The following is a 21,045-nucleotide window of genomic DNA, read 5'->3' as shown; positions in this document are numbered from 1 at the left end:
AAGAATTAAGAATGCAGAAGAAAAAATGAATAAAATGGAAATGGCCATGTCAGAGATAGGAAAAAGAGTGGAAAATATGGAAGAACGAGAAATAATGGTAGAAATGGAAGTAGAGGAATTAAAATAGAAATTAGAAGAATCTAATTAAAAAAGTTAAAGAGGCACATGAGCTGTTAGCTTAGAAGATAGATATAATAGAAAACTATAATAGAAGAAATAATATAAAGATAGTGGGCCTTAAGGAAGATGAAGAAGGCAAGAATATGAGAGAATTTATAAAAGATTGGATCCCCAGGGTCCAAGGAAGACCAGAATTACAGGAAGAAATAGAAATAGAGAGGGCACATAGAACATTAGCCCCGAAACCACAACCGCAGCAAAAACCAAGATCCATTTTAGTAAAATTCTTAAGATATACAACAAGAGAAAATATATTGGAGAAAGCAATTAAGAAAGTAAGAGAAGACAAAAAGCCACTGGAATATAAAGGTCAAAAAATTTTTTTCTATCCAGACATAAGTTTTGAACTCCTGAAGAAGAGGAAGGAGTTCAATACAGCAAAAATGATCTATGGAAAAAAGTATATAAATTTATGTTAAAGTACCCAGCGGTACTTAAAATAGTTATTCCAGAGCAACAAAACAGACTATTCTCGGATCCAGAAGAAGCAAGGAAATTTGCAGAACAACTACAAAACAAGCAGAGAGATGAAGACATGTAATGAGAGTAAAAATGACCACGAACTATATGTATGTGTATAAAGGGGTATATGTGTGTATATATATATAGTGTGCATTCATGAATGTATCCGTATTTAGAGGAAAATATATAGAGTATAGACAAGAATTAATAAGGGAGGGAAAGGGAATAGAGGGAATAAGGAGGGAATTAAAAGAGTGACCTTTGTTACATATGAAAATTGAAATCTTTTTTGGGAGGTCTGGGTGGGGAGGAGTTATGGTCACTGCAAAATCAGTTGACGTTTGCGAGTGAATTCGCAAATCCAAATGGAGAGGTGAGATGTGGTTGCCCGACAAGGGATAAAGGGCAACTCAGGAGGGGATGGGGAGAATGGGGTTAAAGAAGTTTTAAATAGGAGAATAAGGAAAATGTTTGATGTTTTAGAAATGTTGTCTTATAAAGTGTTCAAAACAAGAAAGCAGAAATGGATAAGAAGGAAAGGTGATGATGGAGAAACGGAAAGGGAAGATAAACAAAGAATGAAATGGCTACGCTAAACTATATGACTTTAAATATTAACGGAATACATAACCAAATTAAAAGGAAGAAACTGCTAAATTTACTGAAAAAATTAAAAAATTGATACAGCATTTGTGCAAGAAACACATTTATCTGAATTGGAGCACAAGAAATTGAAGAGAGATTGGGTAGGACATGTAACAACAGCGTCATATAATTCTAAAGCAAGAGGAGTAGCTATATTAATTAGTAAAAATGTGCCAATTAAAATAGAAGAGGAAATAATAGATCCAGCAGGGAGATATGTAATGATAAAATGTCAGATATATTCGGAGTTTTGGAATCTACTCAATGTATATTCACCTAACGAAGAAGATCAAAAGTTTATGCAAGATATTTTTTTGAAGATAGCAGATACGCAAGGGAACATATTAATAGGAGGGGATTTCAACCTGAATGTGGATTCAAATATGGACAAAACTGAGAAAAAAATTAACAGAAAGAACAAAGTAACCAAATTTATAATTAAATCGATGGAAGAAATGCAACTTTTGGATATATGGAGGAAACAACACCCAAATGAAAAGGAATATTCATATTACTCGGGTAGACATAAAACATACTCAAGAATAGACCTATTTTTGTTATCAGCTCGTATGCAAGATAGAGTAAGAAAAACAGAATATAAAGCTAGAATATTATCGGACCATTCACCCTTGATATTGACAATAGAGTTAGAGGACATCCCTCCAAGAATGTATAGATGGAGATTAAACTCCATGCTACTTAAAAGGCAGGATTTTAGAGAATTCATTGAAAGACAAATTAAATGTATTTTGAAATAGATACGGAATCAGTGAAAGATAAGTTTATACTATGGGATGCAATGAAAGCGTTCATTAGAGGGCAAATAATAAGTTATGTAACCAAGATGAAGAAGGACTATAATCAGGAAACAGAGCAGTTGGAAAGGGAAATAGTAAATATAGAAAAAGAATTAGCAATGAAGGAAGATACAACTAAAAGAAGAGAATTGGCAGATAAAAAAATAAAATATGAAACACTACAAACATATAAGGTGGAGAAGAAAATAATGAAGACAAAACAGAAATATTATGAACTAGGGGAAAAAACGCACAAAATTCTAGCATGGCAGCTTAAGACAGAACAAGCTAAGAAAATGGTATTGGCATCAAGGAAAAAAGACAAACAAATCACATATAATCCAACGGAGATAAGGAAAACTTTAGAGAATTCTATGAACAATTATACCAAACTGAAAACGAAGGGAAAGAAGGGAAAATAGATGAATTTTTAACTAAAATTGAACTGCCAAAATTACAAATAGAGGAACAAAATAAATTAACAGAACCATTTGAAATAGTAGAAATACAAGAGATAATAAAAAAATTACCAAATAATAAAACACCAGGAGAGGATGGATTCCCAATAGAATTCTACAAAACATTTAAAGATTTATTAATTCCTCCCCTCCTGGAAGTAATCAACCAGATTGATAAAACACAAAGCTTACCAGATTCACGTAAAACAGCAATAATTACAGTAATACTAAAGCAAGGGAAAGATCCACTCGCACCAGCGTCATATAGACTAATATCTCTACTTAACACAGATTATAAGATAATAGCTAAACTATTAGCAAACAGATTAGCAGAGTATGTACCTAAAATGGTAAATCTAGACCAACTGGATTTATTAAAAAAAGATGCACAACGGACAATATTTGTAAATTTATTAACTTAATTCATGCAGTAGAAGGGAGTAAAGCGCCAACAGTAGCAGTTGCTTTAGACGCAGAGAAGCCCTTTGACAGAGTAGAATGGAATTATTTATTCAAAGTATTGCAAAAATTCAGTTTACCAGAGAAGTATATTAATTGGATTAAAGCATTATATAAGGGACCATTGGCGAAAGTGACAGTAAATGGATATATATCAAAGCAATTTAACTTAAGCAGGTCAACACGGCAGGGATGCCCACTATCACCCTTATTGTTCGCGTTAGCTATAGAACCACTAGCAGAATTGATAAGAACAGAAAATAATATAAAAGGGATAAAAATAAAAGACAAGGAATATAAAATCAGTTTATTTGCGGATGATGTTATAGTATACTTAACAGAACCAGAACTATCAATAAAAGAATTATATAAGAAATTGAAGGAATATGGAGAAGTGTCGGGTTACAAGATTAACGTAAATAAAAGTGAAGCAATGCTAATGAATAATGCGGATTTCTCAAAATTTAAGAAGGAATCACCATTCAGATGGCAAATGCAAGCAATAAGATACCTAGGTATACAAATAAATAAAAATCTCGGCCATCTATATAAACTCAATTATTATCCACTAATGAAAAAAATTACAGGACGATTTAGAGCATTGGAAAGATTTACCATTAACACTAATAGGAAGGATAAACTGTAGTAAAATGAACATTTTCCCAAGGATATTATACCTACTTCAGGCATTGCCAATACACTTGACAGAGAAATTCTTCAAGGAGTTAAAGAAAATAATAAGGAAATTCTTATGGAAAGGGGGGAAACCGAGGATAGCACTAGATAAATTAACAGAATGGTATAAACAAGGAGGCTTACAACTGCCAAACTTTAAAAATTATTATAGAGCCGCACAATTAAGATACCTATCAGATTTTTATCAAACAAGGGAAAAGCCAGATTGGACTAGATTAGAATTAGATAAAATAGGGGAAAAGATACCTGAACACATATTATATAAATGGGATGAAAAATTGGTACAACGTAGGAGTTCTCCAGTATTACATTATCTGCTCAATATTTGGAAGAAGATTCATGTAGAAAGGAATAAAACAAATTACCAATTACCAAAACTAATATTGAAGCAAAATAAGTTACTCCCTTTTACAATAGATAACATTTCCTTTAGAGAATGGGAGAAAAAAGGGATCAAAAGAATAGAAAATTGTTTTTCAGGAAATAGATTATTATCCTTTGAACAAATGAAAGATAAATACAATATAACTCAAGATACAGTGCTGGCATATTACCAATTGAGATCCTACTTGAAGGACAAATTAGGAAGCAGTCTGAGGTTACCAGAGGGAAGTAACTTTGAATATGTGATTACAGATACAATGATAATCCAAAGGTTTATAACAAATATGTATATTAAATTGCAAGAAAAGGAGAATGAGGAAACAAATTGTAAAACTAAACAAAAATGGGAACAAGATTTAAATATAAAGATAAAGAAGGAAACATGGGAGAAGTTATGTTCTGGAACAATGAGAAATACAATAAATACGAGGTTACGTATGATACAATATAACTGGATACACAGGCTGTACATTACACCTCAAAAGTTAAATAAATGGGACCCAACAGTATCTGACAGATGTTTTCGATGTAAAAAAGAAATGGGAACAACAATTCATGCAATCTGGACATGTGAGAAAGTAGAAAAATTTTGGGAAGATCTAAACCAAATAGTAAATAAAATTACAGAAAACAATATACCAAAACATCCAGAGATCTTCCTCCTAAGTAACATAAAAAACAAAGAATTTGGAATTGATTTGGATGGTGCACAAAAAAGATTTGTTAAGATAGCTCTAGCCGTAGCAAAAAAATGTATTATGTCAACCTGGAAATTGGAAGATAATTTGAAAATACAACAATGGTATATAGAAATGAATAAATGTATTCCATTAGAAAAAATAACAGTTTAAGAAATAATATTGAAATATTTGAACAAATGTGGGAGCCTTACATGAAACACAATAGAGAAAACCTACCGGGGACATTCACTACCTAAATTAACGAAAGGAGAAGGAAATGAAAAGAATTGACTCAGTGGAATTTCTTGTTTATTTTTATTGAATGACAACATTGTTTGACTGGTTTAATGTATCTTAGATTTTGTACTTTAAATGGATGGGGGGGAGGTAGGGAGGGTGGGATGGGAGGAGGGAGGGGAGAAAATGACCCTGTATATATTTGAAAAGGAAAATGTATGTATCATGGTCAATGTGGTTTATGGTGTGAAAAATAAAAAATTTAAAAAAAAAGATTGCCTTGAGCGACCTGATTAGACAAATTAATATTTAAGTTAAAATCCCCCAATCCATCCTTGCAAGTGCCATTAATTTCTTTCTTTATTGTCTGTGCCCCCGTAACATTATTTGGTACCCCGTAGACTACTCTCACTAGTGATTCTTTCCCCTCTTTTTAAAAAAAAACTTGCATCTCAATTACATTTATATCGTCTTTATTGTACCTGGGAAGCTACAGCGAGCAAAACTTTCATGGAATCTGTACCATGAATAGGACAATAAACTCTTCAAAAGAAAAATGTTAACCCAGTATGGAACCTCAGAACAAAATAAAAATCTTATTATTAATTGGCAGCAATACCTTTTAAGAGTAAAGATTATTGTTTGAATGCAGTCATTCTCTTGGCTGTAACAATATCCAATCCTTTGACCGTCTTCAGCAAATGTGGATTCAGAATACTACTGCGCTTTTTCACTCCTACATTGAACGTAGTAGGTTTAAACTGTTTACGATTTGACTGAAAACCTATTTTTCTGTTATTTGCTTTAGAATGCATTGCAACTGGTTTCTTCCAGGTCCCACAACCTGCAAAATACAATAATCTCAGTTACATTAACCTATTTAAGTTAAAAGCCCCACTCTATCCTTGCAATGCCAGTTATTTATTTATTTAGTTATTGGCTGTGCCACTGTAACATTTGGTATCCTGTAGACGACTCTCAGCTTGATTCAACTTGGAATATAAATGTTGAATAGCCAATGAAATAGCTCTTTTATTTGATTTTCCATTTATGACTCCTGCTCATTTTTTTTAAGCTATTCTCCTCAAAGTTATTCTTAACATTTTAAATTACTTTTCTGTACTCCAAATTATCCATGTTTTAAATTTATTTTCCATTAACATCCCATTTACTTTAATCTTATAATCTTAAAAAGAAGCAAAAGGGCCAAACACTAAATCACTTCAAACTATAATCCCAGCACATATCGTCAGAATTCGTTGTTCACTTGAGACTATTCTTACGATTTTACTCCATTCTTTTTTTTGTAGTTTGGTGGCTGAAAATAAGCATAAAAATCTAAAAATGTATTGCCAAGACTTGGGTGACCTGAACCTGTTATGAAACCGATTATTTCCTATTATTGCAAATTATTGCACATATTTTTGGATCATTGTGAAATCAATCCTGCTGACGAAGTCATTTTCAAGAAACAATTCTTTGGCCAGTTAATTAACCAGCAAATGTTGACTCACTTGTACCTACTCCATCATTAAAAATCATGGCTAATATTCTACAATATCTCATTCTTCTAATAATTCCACATTCTCTGATTACCTTAATATCCTACTCAATTAATTTTGCCTTGAACATACTTGCATCTCCATTCTGTTGTAGGAAGATTTGCTGCAAGGCGAAGTAGTTATTCCAAATGCTATACTCCATTTACCTGTATATTGAGTTCTGATATTTGAAGGATATTCATTACATCTCTGATACGATTCATTCGCTGGTGCACGCATTTCATATCCAAGACGTTCACCTGGCATATCAGAGGCCCGTCTTATTTCTTCATCAATTCGAGGCCTTTTCTCTTGTTTCTGATAAAAAGCATGTCACAAAAATCCATTTAATGCAGCAAGGGCCATTGGCAAACAAATCAAAATTGTAAAATTTGTAAAACTGGGCGATATCAATCATTGTTACGAGCCCAGAGGACCTCAAAACCCAACAGCAATAGATATTCACCAAGACAAATGGTTACTTAAACAAAAGTTGCTTTTGATTATCTTTAAACATGAAAACAGGATCACACTTTAACTTATCACTATTAACTTAACTCACCTAACTTAACCCCCATGTTTTTGTAATGTGTGCATAAGTTCAGAAAAGTTCTTTGATTCACAGTCCAATCTCACTTCTCATTCCTCCAAGTTCATTGGTTGCAGGCAATTCTTATACTGTACACAGAATTTAACATTTATGAAGTTCACCAGGCTTTGGTGCTTGAAAGGTAAATGGTTACCACTCAGGAAGGTTCTTGTCAGTTTTCAGAGAGAGATTTGTTGTTCCTGGACACAAACTGATCCCTTTTAATCAGCCACGTCAGTGTCTTGCTGAAGAAACTTACCCAATCAGGATTTTCCAGATGATAACCTCTTTCTTTCAGGTCACCACAGAGTTCCTTTTTGTTTCTTTTATTTCAAGTGAAACATCAGGCAGCCAGTCCTCTCCTCTTGCATGAACCACAACGGCTTTGACCAGGCTGAACTAAGCACACATAACTCATCTTCAAAATGGGGTTTTTCCCCACAAGCTTGCCAGCTTGTCCTGTTCCAGTCACAGCTGCTACTGCTGTCTGTAGCACTGCAGAACTGATCTCTCTCGCTCTCTCTCTCTCTCTCTGAGAAAACACTGTTCAACTTGCTCTGCTTGCAAAAACCACACGATCCTCTTACATCTGCACTCCCAGACTGCCTGCACTACTCTGATCTCTTTCATCTGTTGCTTTTCAAAACAACAATCTATTAGTGAAGTCTCTTGGGCAGTCCCCAAAGTTTTTGCAAAGCCCCCCAGGAGCCACTCTGTCTGGCTTGAGCAGAGCTCCAATATTTTAAATGAGATGTTTGAAGTGTTTGTATGTGACCCACACTAAAAAACCTGCCCCAATTTATCTCCCAAAGACATATCTATATGCAATAAAAACACATGATCTGTTACAATGTTCATCTGCAAAATAAAGCTTTAAAATGTAAGCTTTCTTGTCATGAATTCACGTGGGCATCAGAAGGCAGGTCACCTTGCCCAATTTGACCAAAATTGCCCCATATTCTAAGTTTTGGTCCACTGCACAAAGTAATCATATCTTCAATTGAACTTCTAACAGCAATTAGATGCAGAGGAAAAGTTACAATAAGTTCTACGCAGCAGATCAAGAATTTATCCATCTTTAAAGACAGGCCACTAATCTTCCATATGATCCATTTCAGGCAAAATACTTTGCTCATGTAGATTTATTTGTGTGACACCAAGTTAATTTGGGGCCGTAAACTACATAAGACTTTCAATCCTTCATCTTCTCTAAACAAATTGTGACTGTTCATATTACCACTCTGCAATGCAAATAATTAATTAATTCTATCACACCCCCCCGCCAAATGCACAATCAATTGCAAGTTACCTTTCATCAATCAGTTTTTGTACTACAAATACCTGTAGATATTCAATTAGAGGGATGATTTTTGTAAACAAAAATAGAAATTCACCCAATTAAGATAATTTCAAATACATACAATTTCAGTCATCATCTTTAGACGATATTCCATCAATACATCTGTGAGACTCTGTGTAACCTTCAAGGCAAAACTTGCATCACTATCACTGGAAATCTGAAAATTTTGCTGAAAGACAATATAAAAATAGATTGTTATTGTTCCCCCAACATTGGTCTGTACCACTGTTAGATGATTAATTAAAATTTTAGATAATTCCTATAAGAGAAATTTATTTTTTGGAGTAAAATTCACATTCGTAGAAATTGAAGCTCACATTACTGGGGAAACATTTGCTAATAAACACAAGTCCTCCTGCTATAACCCACAATATTTCTTCTCCGGGAAGTTTCATCTGTGAAGGAGGCATATCTAACTGCAGATGCTGGAATCTGGAGCAAAAAAAAAATCTACAGGAGGAATTCAGCAGATTGAGCAGCATCTGTGGGAGCAAAGGAATGGTCCCATTTCAGATCAGAATCTTTCATTCCTCATTGATGAAAGGTTCCAACCAGAAATGCTGACCATTCTTTTTCTCTCAATGATGATGCTCAACCCAAATTCCTCCAGCAGATTTTATTTTAAAATCTCCAACACACAATACTACTAATAATTCATTCTCCTGAGGTCTAAGTGACCAAAAACATCATCACTTTTCTTATGCTGTTTATCATGAATGGGGAGAACAGAAATATGGTATTTAGATTATCTGCCATGGACAATGGAGCAAGCCCAAAAGGCTGAATGGCCTCTGAATAATCAATTTAAAATTAACCAAGTAACTCAACCTCAGCAAAATGTCACAAGACTGATATACCTTATTGATACTGTAAGTATTAATGATATACCAATTGAATGTTATTCAAATTATTTTATTCATCAGTATATTTTGTAGCGATGTATATTTTCTCCAAAAACTTGAACATTATTTATTGTGGATAAAATAATCTTGTTTGTGAAAGTTTCAGGGAAGAAATCTTTTCCTCTCATTCATCCAACCATAGAATATCCCATGGAATGTGTTTCAAAGCTCTGAATTGGGTAGATGCACTAGCAAGTTATTTTGGATAGGCTAACTATAAAAGCTCCTTCTGAAAATCCATAAATTTTACTTGTTCCACCTCCATTACTGGTATTCCAGATCTTTTTTCGTCTCCCAACCTCTCACCAGCCCCATTTTAAGCACTTGAATTCTGTACAGAAGCTTTCTTGGATTCAATATGTGAAATATTAATCCTTTATTTTAACCACCTCAACTGTATGCCTTCTGTGGCCTTTTCTAGAAAAATTTAATCAACTGTCTATGCCCTCTAATAAATGAATATCCTTTCAGTTACATTATACGTAGTGCTCCAGCGGGAATCTCTCCAGTGACAAAGATGTAATCTTAAGGATTCATTAAGCTTTTCATTTTAATTAAAAACAAGCTCAATTTGCCAGTTTTAGATTCACAACCAATAAAATCTTATGCTCTTGTTTGAATATTTTAAGTGCTTTACAATCCAAAACTAAATATTGTGAATACTGAAATAAAAATGAATAATCTTTAAGATGCTCAGCAGCTCTGTGGATAGAGGCAGAATTCATGTTTCATATTAATTTTTCATTAGAAAAGAAAAAAATGCAGAAGAATATGAAGATAAAAAGAATAAAAACCAAGATCTATAATTAAAGTGGAAGGCAGGAGACAAAAAAAAGCACAGGATGTTTGTGAGGGGGGGGGGGGGGGGGGTGGTTTGGTTCTTTTTTATTTTTAACTTTTGCTCAGCTTTTCTATAATCACACCTTCTCCATCCATCACTATTTGTGACTGCTGAGTTTTGATCTCATGGGAAGTTAGTTCTGCCTACATAATGCCCTGCTGCTGTTTAGCAATCCAAGGATAGAGCTTCAGAAAGTTGACAGTTTATTTTTATGTCTACAGTACTTGAGAAGCTTCAGTTTTGATACATTCTTAGCTGATCACCACATCTTGTGGCTTGCTACTGTTCGGAAGCCCATCATCAACTACCAGCAAAGTCTGAAATAAAAAAATGCTGAAAATAATTAACGTCATCTGAGTTGTCAGAAACAGTTTGCATTTCCAGCCTTCCATCAAAACCCAGAAACTTAAGCACCTTACATTTCAGAGAAATGAGAAGGAGCAGAGAATAAGAGAAATGTGTGCAACAAACACTGAATGGTTGTGATTCAGAGACAGAGTGAACACTTGTTAAGCACATCAGATTCTCTTAAATAAAAATAGTATGAATGAAGGCAAATAGGAAAAAATGCTCCAACTTTTAGACAATACACTGCCATTCCTGATATCTAAAATAAAATGGTGGAGGAAAAAAAGTGGAGTTGAGTGAATGAGCGAAGGCGAAATTGATGTGATCCGGATCTCCAGGTACAACCTGCGGAAGGCAATCACAGCAGGAAAGTGGCAATTCCAAGGGAAGATGAAGACAATCAGATTGCTGGCCATTACATCCTACAAGGTGAAGTAGAACAATATAAGTGGCTGTGAAGCTTCACCACACAATGAGCTGAACATATTTTATGCTCACTTTGAGAAGGAGAACTCAACATTTATCTATGAGAATCCTTGCAGAAGACCCTTTGATATCTGTCTCTGACTCCAACGTCAGACCATCTTTCAAGAGGGTAAACCTTCACAAGGGATCAAACCCTGATGATGTAGCTGGCAGAGCACTGAAAATTTGTGCCAACCAACTAGCCAGAGTGTTTACGGACATTTTCAATTTCTCATTACTGCAGTCGGATAGTCCCTCCCTCCTCAAAAGACCATCAATCATTCCAGTGTCCAAGAGCAGTGTGAGCTGCCTCAATGAATATCGCCCAGAAGCACTCACATCCACTGCAATGAGATGCTTTGAGAGATTTGACATGACAAGAATTAATGTGCACCCTGGTAATGATTTGGACCTACTGCAATTTGCCATCCATCACAATAGACAATAGACAATAGGAGCTGGAGTAGGCTCTTCGGCCCGTCGAGCCAGAACAGCCATTTTACAAATCATGGCTGATCACTACCATCAGTACCCCTTTCCAGCCTTATCCCCATAACCCTCAACTCCTTTGCCCACTAGAGTCTTATCTAACTCTCTTTTGAACATAATCAGCGAATCTGCCTCTACCACCCTCTGTGGCAGAGCATTCCACAGATTCACACTTCTCTGGGTAAAAAAATGTTTTCTCATCTCCGTCCTAAAGGGCCTACCCTGTATTCTTAAACTATGCCCTCTAGTCCTCGTCTCCCCCATCATTGGGAACAAGTAATCCGACTTCACCCTGTCTATCCCCCTGATAATTTTGTATACCTCAATCATGTCCCCCCCTCATCCTTCTAAACTCCATCGGATACAAGTCCAGTTTTTCTAGCCTTTCAGCATATGTCAACCCCGCCATCCCTGGAACTTACCTTGTAAATCTGCGCTGCACACCCTCTATAGCTAGTATGTCCTTCCTCAAAATTGGAGACCAGAACTGGACGCAATACTCCAGGTGGGGTCTCACCAGGGCCCTGTACAACTGCAGAAGGGCGTCTCTGTTCCTATACTCCAATCCCCTCTTTATGAAAGCCAACATGCCATTTGCCTTCTTCACAGCTTTCTGAACCTGCATGCTAGTCTTCAGTGACCGGTGAACAAGTACTTCCAGATCCATTTGCTCCTCCCCACTCCCAAGCTTGTCTCCATTTAAATAATACTCAACTTTCCTATTATTGCCCCCAAAATAGATAACCTCACATTTGCTTACATTGAACGTCATCTTCCATTTAGTAGCCCACTCTCCCAACTTGTCCAAGTCCCTCTGCATTTTCTTGACATCCTCCTCACACCCCACACCGCCACCCAATTTCGTGTCATCTGCAAATTTGCTCAAGTTATTAATAATCCCCTCATCCAAATCATTTACATAAATTACAAACAACTGAGGTCCCAATACCGATCCCTGCGGCACTTCACTCGTCACATCCTGAAAAAGACCCGCTTACCCCAACCCTTTGTTTCCTATTTCTTAACCAATTTTCTATCCATGTCAGCACCTTACCTCCAATACCATGCTCCCTGATCTTGCCCACTAGTCTCCCGTGCGGTACCTTATCAAAGGCCTTCTGGAAGTCCAAATACACCACATCCACTGGCTCTCCCAAGTCCACCCTCTTTGTCACATCCTCGAAAAATTCCAGAAGGTTAGTCAAGCATGACTTACCCTTAAGGAATCCATGCTGACTAGCCCTTATACTATTATTTCTGCCTAAGTATTCTGCTATTACTCCTTTTATGATAGACTCCAATATCTTCCCCACCACCGATGTCAGGCTGACCGGTCTATAATTTCCCGTTTTCTCCCTCCCTCCCTTCTTAAAAATCGGCACCACATAAGCCACTCTCCAATCCTCAGGGACCACCCCCGAATCTATGGAACTTTGGAAAATGTCGACCAGTGCTTCCACAATTTCCATAGCAACTTCTTTAAGCACCCTGGGATACAGCCCATCAGGCCCTGGGGATTTATCAGCCCTCAGTCCCAACAATTTACTCACAACCTCCTGTTTCTGGATCCGGATATCCATTAGATCCCCAGGAAAGTTCCCCAAGTCTCTTGATACCGCATGACCACTATAGCTCTATAGCAGATGCAAGATCACTGGCTCTCAACTCCGTTCTGGATCACCTCGACTACCGCAACGTACATCATCAACACGCACTTCATTAACTACAGCTCAGCTTTCAACACGATCATACCCTCAGAACCGGTAAACAAACTTTAAAACATGGTTCTTTGTACTCCCCTCTGGATTCTTGACTTTCTCATCAGAAGACCGCAATCATTACGATTCGGAAACATCTCTTCACTGTTGTGCTAACCCCATTATGCACCTTTGACAATGTTCCAGGCACAATTAAAATCCTATCTACAAATGTGCCATTGACACCATGGTCATTGGCAGAATAACAGATGGTAATGAGAAAGCGCACAGGAGGAGATAGTTAGTTGAGCGGTGCCACAACAACATCAGCAAAACCATGAAGCTGATTGTGGACTTCAGGAAGGGGTAATCAGAAGAACATGAACCAATCCTCATCAAGGGGTCAGCAGTGGAAAGAGTTCAGAACTTCAATTTCCTGCTTGTCAGCATCTCTGAGGATCTGACCTCAGGCCTTCATGGAGAAGGTGGCAATCATGGAGAAGGCTTGCCAGCATCTATACTTCTTGAGGAGTTTGAGGAGATTTGGTATTTCACTGATGGCCCTCGCAAATTTCTACAGGTGTATTGTGGAGTTAATTCTGCATCACAGTCTGATATGGAGGTGCCAATGCACAGGACAAGGAAAAAAAAGTATTGCGAACTCATGGGCATCAGTCTCCACTCCATCGAGGTCATCTGCAAAATATGGTGTCATAAGAAAGCAGCTTCTATCCTCCTAGACCCTCATCACTCAGGCCATCCCATTCTCAGATTGTTAGCATCACGAAGGAGTACAGGAGTCTGAAGACCAACACCCAGCAGCACAAGGATAGCTTTCTCCTCTCTGCTGCAAGATTTTGAATGGACAATGAATCACATACACTACCACTCTCTTATTCATGTACTATTTATTTTAAATGTAATGTCAAAGCAATATTTGCTATGCAAAACAACCAATTTTTTGACATGGTCTTGATAATAAATTCTGATTCTGAGTGTTTAATGTCATATGTAAAAATACAATGTATAAATGCAATTAAATTCTTACTTATACAGCTGCATGCATATGTAAAAACAAAGTACAAAATAAATCACTATGCAATAGATAAATATTTAAAAAAGCACTAATAGATCTGGTTTTGCTGGTGTCGTGTTACAGTTAGAGTAGTATGGGGAACTTCGACAGCCTTATAACTAGGGGGGGGGGGGGGGGAAAAAACATTGTGAATTGAAAGGTGCTGGTGAGAAGAGAGCATGACCAGAGTGAAGGGATCGTTTGATGTTGGACACCTTCTTGATGCAGCATCTTACTTTAAATGTCTTTAATGGACAGAACATTAGTTCCTGTCTTGGACCAGACTAGGTCTGTCGCCCTCTGCACGCTTCTGTGTTCCTGGAGACTCAAACCATGAGACAACCAGACCATGAGACAACCAGCCAGTACATCTTCCACAATTTGGAGACAAATTTTGGCTCTGCAATCATGGGAATAGAGCAGGGTACAAAGAATGTTGACTAGAGGTGACCTTGCATTGATGGTCAGCGAGGATGAGATTGGGATCTTCTGATGAGGAAATAAAGGATCCAATTGCATAAGGAGTTATAATGTTAAGTCAATTATCCTGTATCAGATAGAAACCAAAAGGTTTGTACTTAAAATATTTTACATGCAGACAAATTCACAACTACTTTTATTTTCAAACAATCAAAATGCTTTGATTCTTTTGATGGCAGTATAAATACATATTTTTATGGACTAAAAAGAGAAAACAAATTATACTCACCAAATATTCAAAGACCTCCTGATTGGAATAGGTAGTTTTGGAAGCATCCAGCTGATGGGGTTCAAACAAAAATATATAAGACAAACTTAAGAAATGCTGGGCTAAAGATATTACATTAAGAGAATTCACAAATTGCATCAGGTAACACTTTGTTTGACAAGAACAAATTCACTTATAACAGTAAATTGCTGCTGTTGGCCACTGGGGTGGGCAGAATGTTGGAAATAGGCAAATTAGAAAAACATGAAGAAGCATACACAATGAGCACTAAACCAAGTTCAACATCAGAGGGTTATCAACATACCTAACAAGTTAGCTGATTGTGCGCATTTACTCCCACAGTTCAAAAAGGAGCTGCATAATATCTCAGCTAAAAAAGGTTGTCCAAAATGTTCAGTCACTGATCCCAATTAATTTCTTATCATTATGATGAGAATTTACCTTATTTTATTTTCCTGTGATGGGATTTTTTTTGGAGAATCTACATTGATCTCACAATGAAGGAACACTGATAACCATGGTGTCAACCTTATTGAGGATTGGATATTCTTTGTTACACCTTTAACATTTAAATGATGTGTTGGTAAAATATTCCAAACTTTTACCAGATTTTAAAAAAAACTGTAGTGCTTGTTGAAAATACCCTTTTAGAAAGCTTACCACCAACACTTAGAAATTCAGGTGTCACATATTACAAATTGTTGGCTGCCAGTTCAAGAGCAAAACCCTGCTACCGGAAAGCATGATTTGTCTCGAGAAAACAATGCGAGCTCAAATAGAAATCTATAAATGCTTAGCAGACTCTGTTTCAGGCATCTTAAAACATTCATTGTGGCTACTGTAGATTATGATTCCATTTGCCAGGCTTATTTTTACTCCATTATCCAAATTTCTGACCCAACAATAAATACCCAAGTTTTTGCCAATATCAGGTGACAACTGTATCATAATTGCTTTTGAAACTTCATTATTAGCAACTGATGTCAATCACCATTTTACTTCAGCTACAAAGGTTGTGACCTTTTTTGTATTCTGCAGGATTACCTTTATTGATGTAACCATACTCAGGATAAACCACTACCTTCATGAATTGGGGAAAGGACAAGAATTGGAAAAAGTAATATACTAGATATTTACTATTAAAGAGAATAGGAAACAGACTTACAGTTCTTTAGGCCCAATGTACTCCCAAATAGATACTAATATACTTAGTATACTTATTGTCTCAAATCCATTAATAAACATTTTACAACATTTAAATATACAAAAGGAAATGATTTTAGCTAACTGCTGAATCAATTGAAAACTTAAAACAGTGATTGGCTTTGTAATCACAAGGTTCAGCTTTGAGAGCACTTCTCTATGAAAGCAACCCACAGCAGGGAGTCACTTCACACAAGTCACACAAAAAACTGGGCCACAACTTGCCTCATTCTGCATCCATCCATCATCAACATCAGATCCTTTGTTTTCATTCTGATAACTCCTAGGCAAGAAGCAAAAATTATACATTAACAGCAATGGCAAAGTTAAAAAAAACTTACTGTAAAATACAAGTTACTATTGTAAAAGAAAAAGGGGTACAGCAACCATATAATTCACCCAAGTAATTAAATCATTACTCAAATAATGCGTTCAACAGAAATTTAAATTTACCTCAGCATACAAAATTGCCCTCAAACTTAAATTACCTCATTAGCTCTCTTCTTCTGCACCCATCTCCAAAGTCTTGTATATTGTCAGAGTTCCAATCCATATCGAGCACTTCAGATTTTATATTTTTCCTCCTGTCTTGTAAAATGTCTCCAGATGATTGGTAATCTTCAAAAAGCAAAACAAGAGGAATTTGATTTGGAGAACATGGCAAGCTACATTTTTTTCAATATGTTAATGTGAAGGAAGCAGGTTATAAAAATTGCTGAACAACTTATGGCAGTGAATGTTGTATAAACTTTCAAACTATAAAGATCTAAATAAATTAGAATAGGTTCCTTGTTTTGTACAGATAAACCATTATGAATGATTGTTTGGACAAGTAGCATTTCCCAGGTGCCCACATAGTTAAAGGATTAAGTGAAAGTTTTTATTTAAAAACAAGTCATCTCTCCTGATACGTTAAACAGCTATCCCTCCGTGGCATGCACATTTTTTTCAAAAAAAAAAAGATGGACTTCACACAGTACCTGGTGCAGTCTCATCAAGGCCCAGTATAATTACAGGAAGACACCTTTACTTGTGTACTCAAGTTCTCTTGCAATGAAGGCCAGTATGCTGTTTACCTTCATAATTGTTTGCTGTACACTGGCTATTGGTGATTTGTTCAAAGGTATTACCCATTTCTCAGTAAATCAGTAACTTGGTGCCTGGTGGTGGAAAAATCTGTGACTGATGGAAGAACAACCATCACCCCAACAGAAATTAGAACTGGACATATTTGCTGGCTTAGCCAGCAACATTTATATCCAACGGGAGGATAAGAAAATGGACATCGCAATTTTAAATCTTTTAAAAAAAATCTATATACACAATATTAAATAAGGCAGCAGAAAATAGTAAACATTGTCAAGGCTATCACAGGCTCTGCCTCCCATCCATTGCAGACATCCATAGTGCCACTCGTAATGTTTGGGACAAAGACACTTTAAAAAAAATCTTTAATTGCCTCTGTGCTCTACAGTTTGAAATTTGTAATCAAACAATTCACATGTGATTAAAGTGCACATTCCAGATTTTATTCAGGGTTATTAGTATACATTTTGGTTTGACCATGGAGAAATTAGAAATAGAGTGCCCTCCATAATGTTAGGAACAAAGACACATTTTTTTCCTTTATTTGCCCCTGTGCATTGGTAAACAAATGGAAGGCAGAGAATTGGCATAAATCATACCACCTTAAGTAATCCCTTACTAATTACAGAGCACCTATGGCATAGGGTTACTTAATGAAAGAAAGTTTGAAAACCACTGCCATAAATGGATGTTTCTCTGATTAGTAATCAGTGAGAAGCAGAGTGGAACAGAGATTGATGCAGGGCCACAAATGATTACAATGTAGAAGTAATAATTTGGAAGAGGGGACCAAGTACAGTGCATTTAAGAAGAAAAAAATCTGCAGATGTTGGGGTCTAGTGCAGTAGACAAAAATATTGGAGAAACTCAGCAGGTCATGCAGCATCCACAGAAAACAGAAAGCAATTAATGTTTTGGGCCGAAGCCCTTCTTTTGCTGTTTAGGCCTGAAACATCAACTGGCTTCTCCTTTCCATTGATTCTACATGACTTGAGTTTCTCCACAACTTTTGTGTACTGTAGCATAGCGTTCGCAGATGAAGCTAAAATGAGTGAAAATGCAATTGTGTAGAGGACACAGTGGGTCTGCAGAGATATTGGTGGGCAAATAATAAGCAAGATAAAGGCAGGGAGATTGTTTCCACTGGGAGACAACTCTAAAATTGAGTGACAAAGCCTCAAGATTTGGAGCAGTGAACTTAAAACAAAAGAAGATGAACTGCTTCTCCCAGAGAGTAGTGAATTTGTAGTATTTTCTGCTCATGAAGCAATAGAGGATGCCTCATTAACTGTATTTAAGGCATAAGTAGATAAAACCTTTGAAAAACAGGGTATTTAAAGGGGATGTGGAACAAGATAAGCCAAGCCATGGACAGATCATTCAATGACATTACAGGTAGACCCCGACTTATGATGGAGTTTGGTGCCGGGAGTCCCATTGTAAGCCAAAATTATCGTAAATTGAAAAAGCATGAGAACTGGTCTAAAAACGCGAGAACTGTATTGCGATGGAACCATCTGTAGGCCTCTATCTGTATTCAACACCAATGGCCAGATGCTATTGTTACTCCTATTTCTTGTGTTCTCTTATTCTTTAATTTTCCAAACAATTCACCATCCCACTAGGATTACAGTGTTATCAGTGTATATACCACTCAGAAAAGATGAATGATCTTCTCTGGCCCCTCTTTTGTCAAACCAATTTTCAATGCATGCTAACACATTATACCCAATATCCTAACTTTAATTTTACATATCAACTCTTTTCTGTGGGAGTTTATCAAAGAATTTTTGAAACTGTAAATATTCTACACCTTCAGTAAATTCATAAACATTATTTCCCTTCCAGAAATCCATGTTGATGTGCAATTTTTCAAGTGTCAAGTTATTTTATTCTTTAAAATATATGTCTGCATTTTCTGCAAGTTTGCAGATAACATCATTGTCACAGTCTAGATTTCAAACAACAATGAAATGGAATATAGGAAGGTAATGGAGAGTCTGGTGCCATGGTGTCAGGAAAACAATGTCTTCCGCAATATCAGCGAAGAGCTGACACTGATTTCAGGACAGAGGAGCACACATTCCTGTATTTATGAATAGTGTAGAGATAGTGGAGAGCTTCAAATTCTTAGAAGTTCTTCAGGAAGAAGTCAGGAGAACGTGAACCAGCCCTCATCGAGGGCTTAGCAGTGGAGAGTGTCAAGAACAAATTCCTGGGTGTTAACATCACAAGGATCTGTCCTGGAGCCTCCATTTCAACGCACACATGAAGGCTTGCCAGCGGCTATATTGTATGAGGTGTTTAAGGAGATTCGGTACGTCACCAAAGACTCAAAAACTTCTACAGGTGTACCCTGCGAGCATTCTGGCTGGTTGCATCACTGTCTGGTATGGAGGAGCCAATACTCAGGACAGGAAAAAACTCCGGAGGGTTGTTAGTTCAGCCTGCGACATCACAGACACCAGTCTTCACTCCATTTAGAACATGTACAAAAAGCAGTATGTTAAGAAAGCAGCCTCTATCCTCAAGGACCCCCACCACCCAGATCATGCTCTCCTCACTCTGCGACCATTGAGAAAAAGTACAGGAGGCTGAAGACAAACACGCAGTGGCACAAGAACAGCTTCTTTCCCACTGCCATCAGATTCCTGAATGAACAATGAACCACAAGCACTGCCTAACCTTTTCCTGAACGATTAAAAAAAAATGTTGTAAGGTAGTTTATACAAATGTTTGTATAAACTGTGAAGCTGCCACAAAACAAATTTCATGACATATTCATGACAATAAATTCTGATTCCAAGTAAACATCACCAAGAACCCAACAAACCATGTTTCGATTCAACCAGAGCCCAAGACATCTCCTCCACTATCTCCATCGGAGCACCACACAGCTCTACTCACTTTAAAGCTATGACTGTGTGGCTCAGCTCAACAACACTACCATCTACTAATTCACTGACAATACCACGGTAGTGCATTGTACAAAAAGGAGCTGTCAGTCTACAGGAGGGAGATTGAAAACTTGGCTGAATGATGCACCAACAACCACCTTGCACTCAATCTCATCAAAACCAAGGATCTGATTATTGACTTCAGGAAGTGAAAACCAGATGTGTACAATGCAGTGAATATTAGGGTATTAGAGTTGGAGAGGGTGAGCAAATTTAAGTTCTTGGGAGTCACCATCTTGAAGGATCTTTCCGAGACATGACACACAAATGGCTTCTTAAAGATAGCACGTCAGTGGGTCTACTTCCTTAGGAGTTTGTGGAGGTTTGGTATGACATCGGAAACAGATGTGCGGTAGAAAGTGTGCTGACCAGCGGCATCACGGTCTAGTTTGGGGGCACCAATACGCTTGAGCATAAACCCTGCAAAAAGTAATGGACACAACCAAGCACATAAAGGGCTGTCAGTTTTGTCCGTTGCCTACATTGTGATTGATGTTTAAGGAATGAATGAAAGAAATACCACAGCCATACATTATCACAGACAAAACCTACCATACCATCAAAAAATCTCCAAGGAACACTGTGTCAGAGAGCAGCAGCAATCATTAAAGATCCACACCATCCATCACAAGCTCTGTTCTTGCTGCTGCCATCAGGAAAGAGGAATAGGTGCCTCAAGACTTGCACCAGGAGTTCAGGAACAGCTGCTCCCTTCCGCAAGACTCCTCAATGACAAACTCAATCAGGAAATCATTTAGAACTCTTACTTTTGCACTTTATTGATT

The 21,045-nt window shown here is 36.9% G+C and overlaps 1 protein-coding gene across 5 annotated transcripts in view; it reads right to left on the bottom strand.

The window, feature by feature from the left end:
- Positions 1-21,045, bottom strand: part of LOC138751383 (uncharacterized) — a 109,353-nt gene that overhangs the window by 11,242 nt on the left and 77,066 nt on the right. For 4 of the 5 annotated variants that reach the window (XM_069913590.1, XM_069913594.1, XM_069913593.1 and 1 more), the window contains 6 exons: positions 16,706-16,835; positions 16,443-16,500; positions 15,015-15,065; positions 8,550-8,657; positions 6,707-6,857; positions 5,618-5,842 (listed from right to left, as the gene is read on the bottom strand). In XM_069913590.1, the coding sequence (XP_069769691.1) occupies positions 5,634-5,842; positions 6,707-6,857; positions 8,550-8,657; positions 15,015-15,065; positions 16,443-16,500; positions 16,706-16,835 (707 nt within the window). In that variant the 3' untranslated portion in view covers positions 5,618-5,633. The remainder of the gene's footprint in view (positions 1-5,617; positions 5,843-6,706; positions 6,858-8,549; positions 8,658-15,014; positions 15,066-16,442; positions 16,501-16,705; positions 16,836-21,045) is intronic. The other variant, XM_069913591.1, reaches the window with a different exon arrangement.

The sequence above is a fragment of the Narcine bancroftii genome, chromosome 1 (genome assembly GCF_036971445.1).
Source record: "Narcine bancroftii isolate sNarBan1 chromosome 1, sNarBan1.hap1, whole genome shotgun sequence".
NCBI classification, from domain to species: domain Eukaryota; kingdom Metazoa; phylum Chordata; class Chondrichthyes; order Torpediniformes; family Narcinidae; genus Narcine; species Narcine bancroftii.
This window is presented reverse-complemented; position numbering and strand designations above follow the sequence as displayed.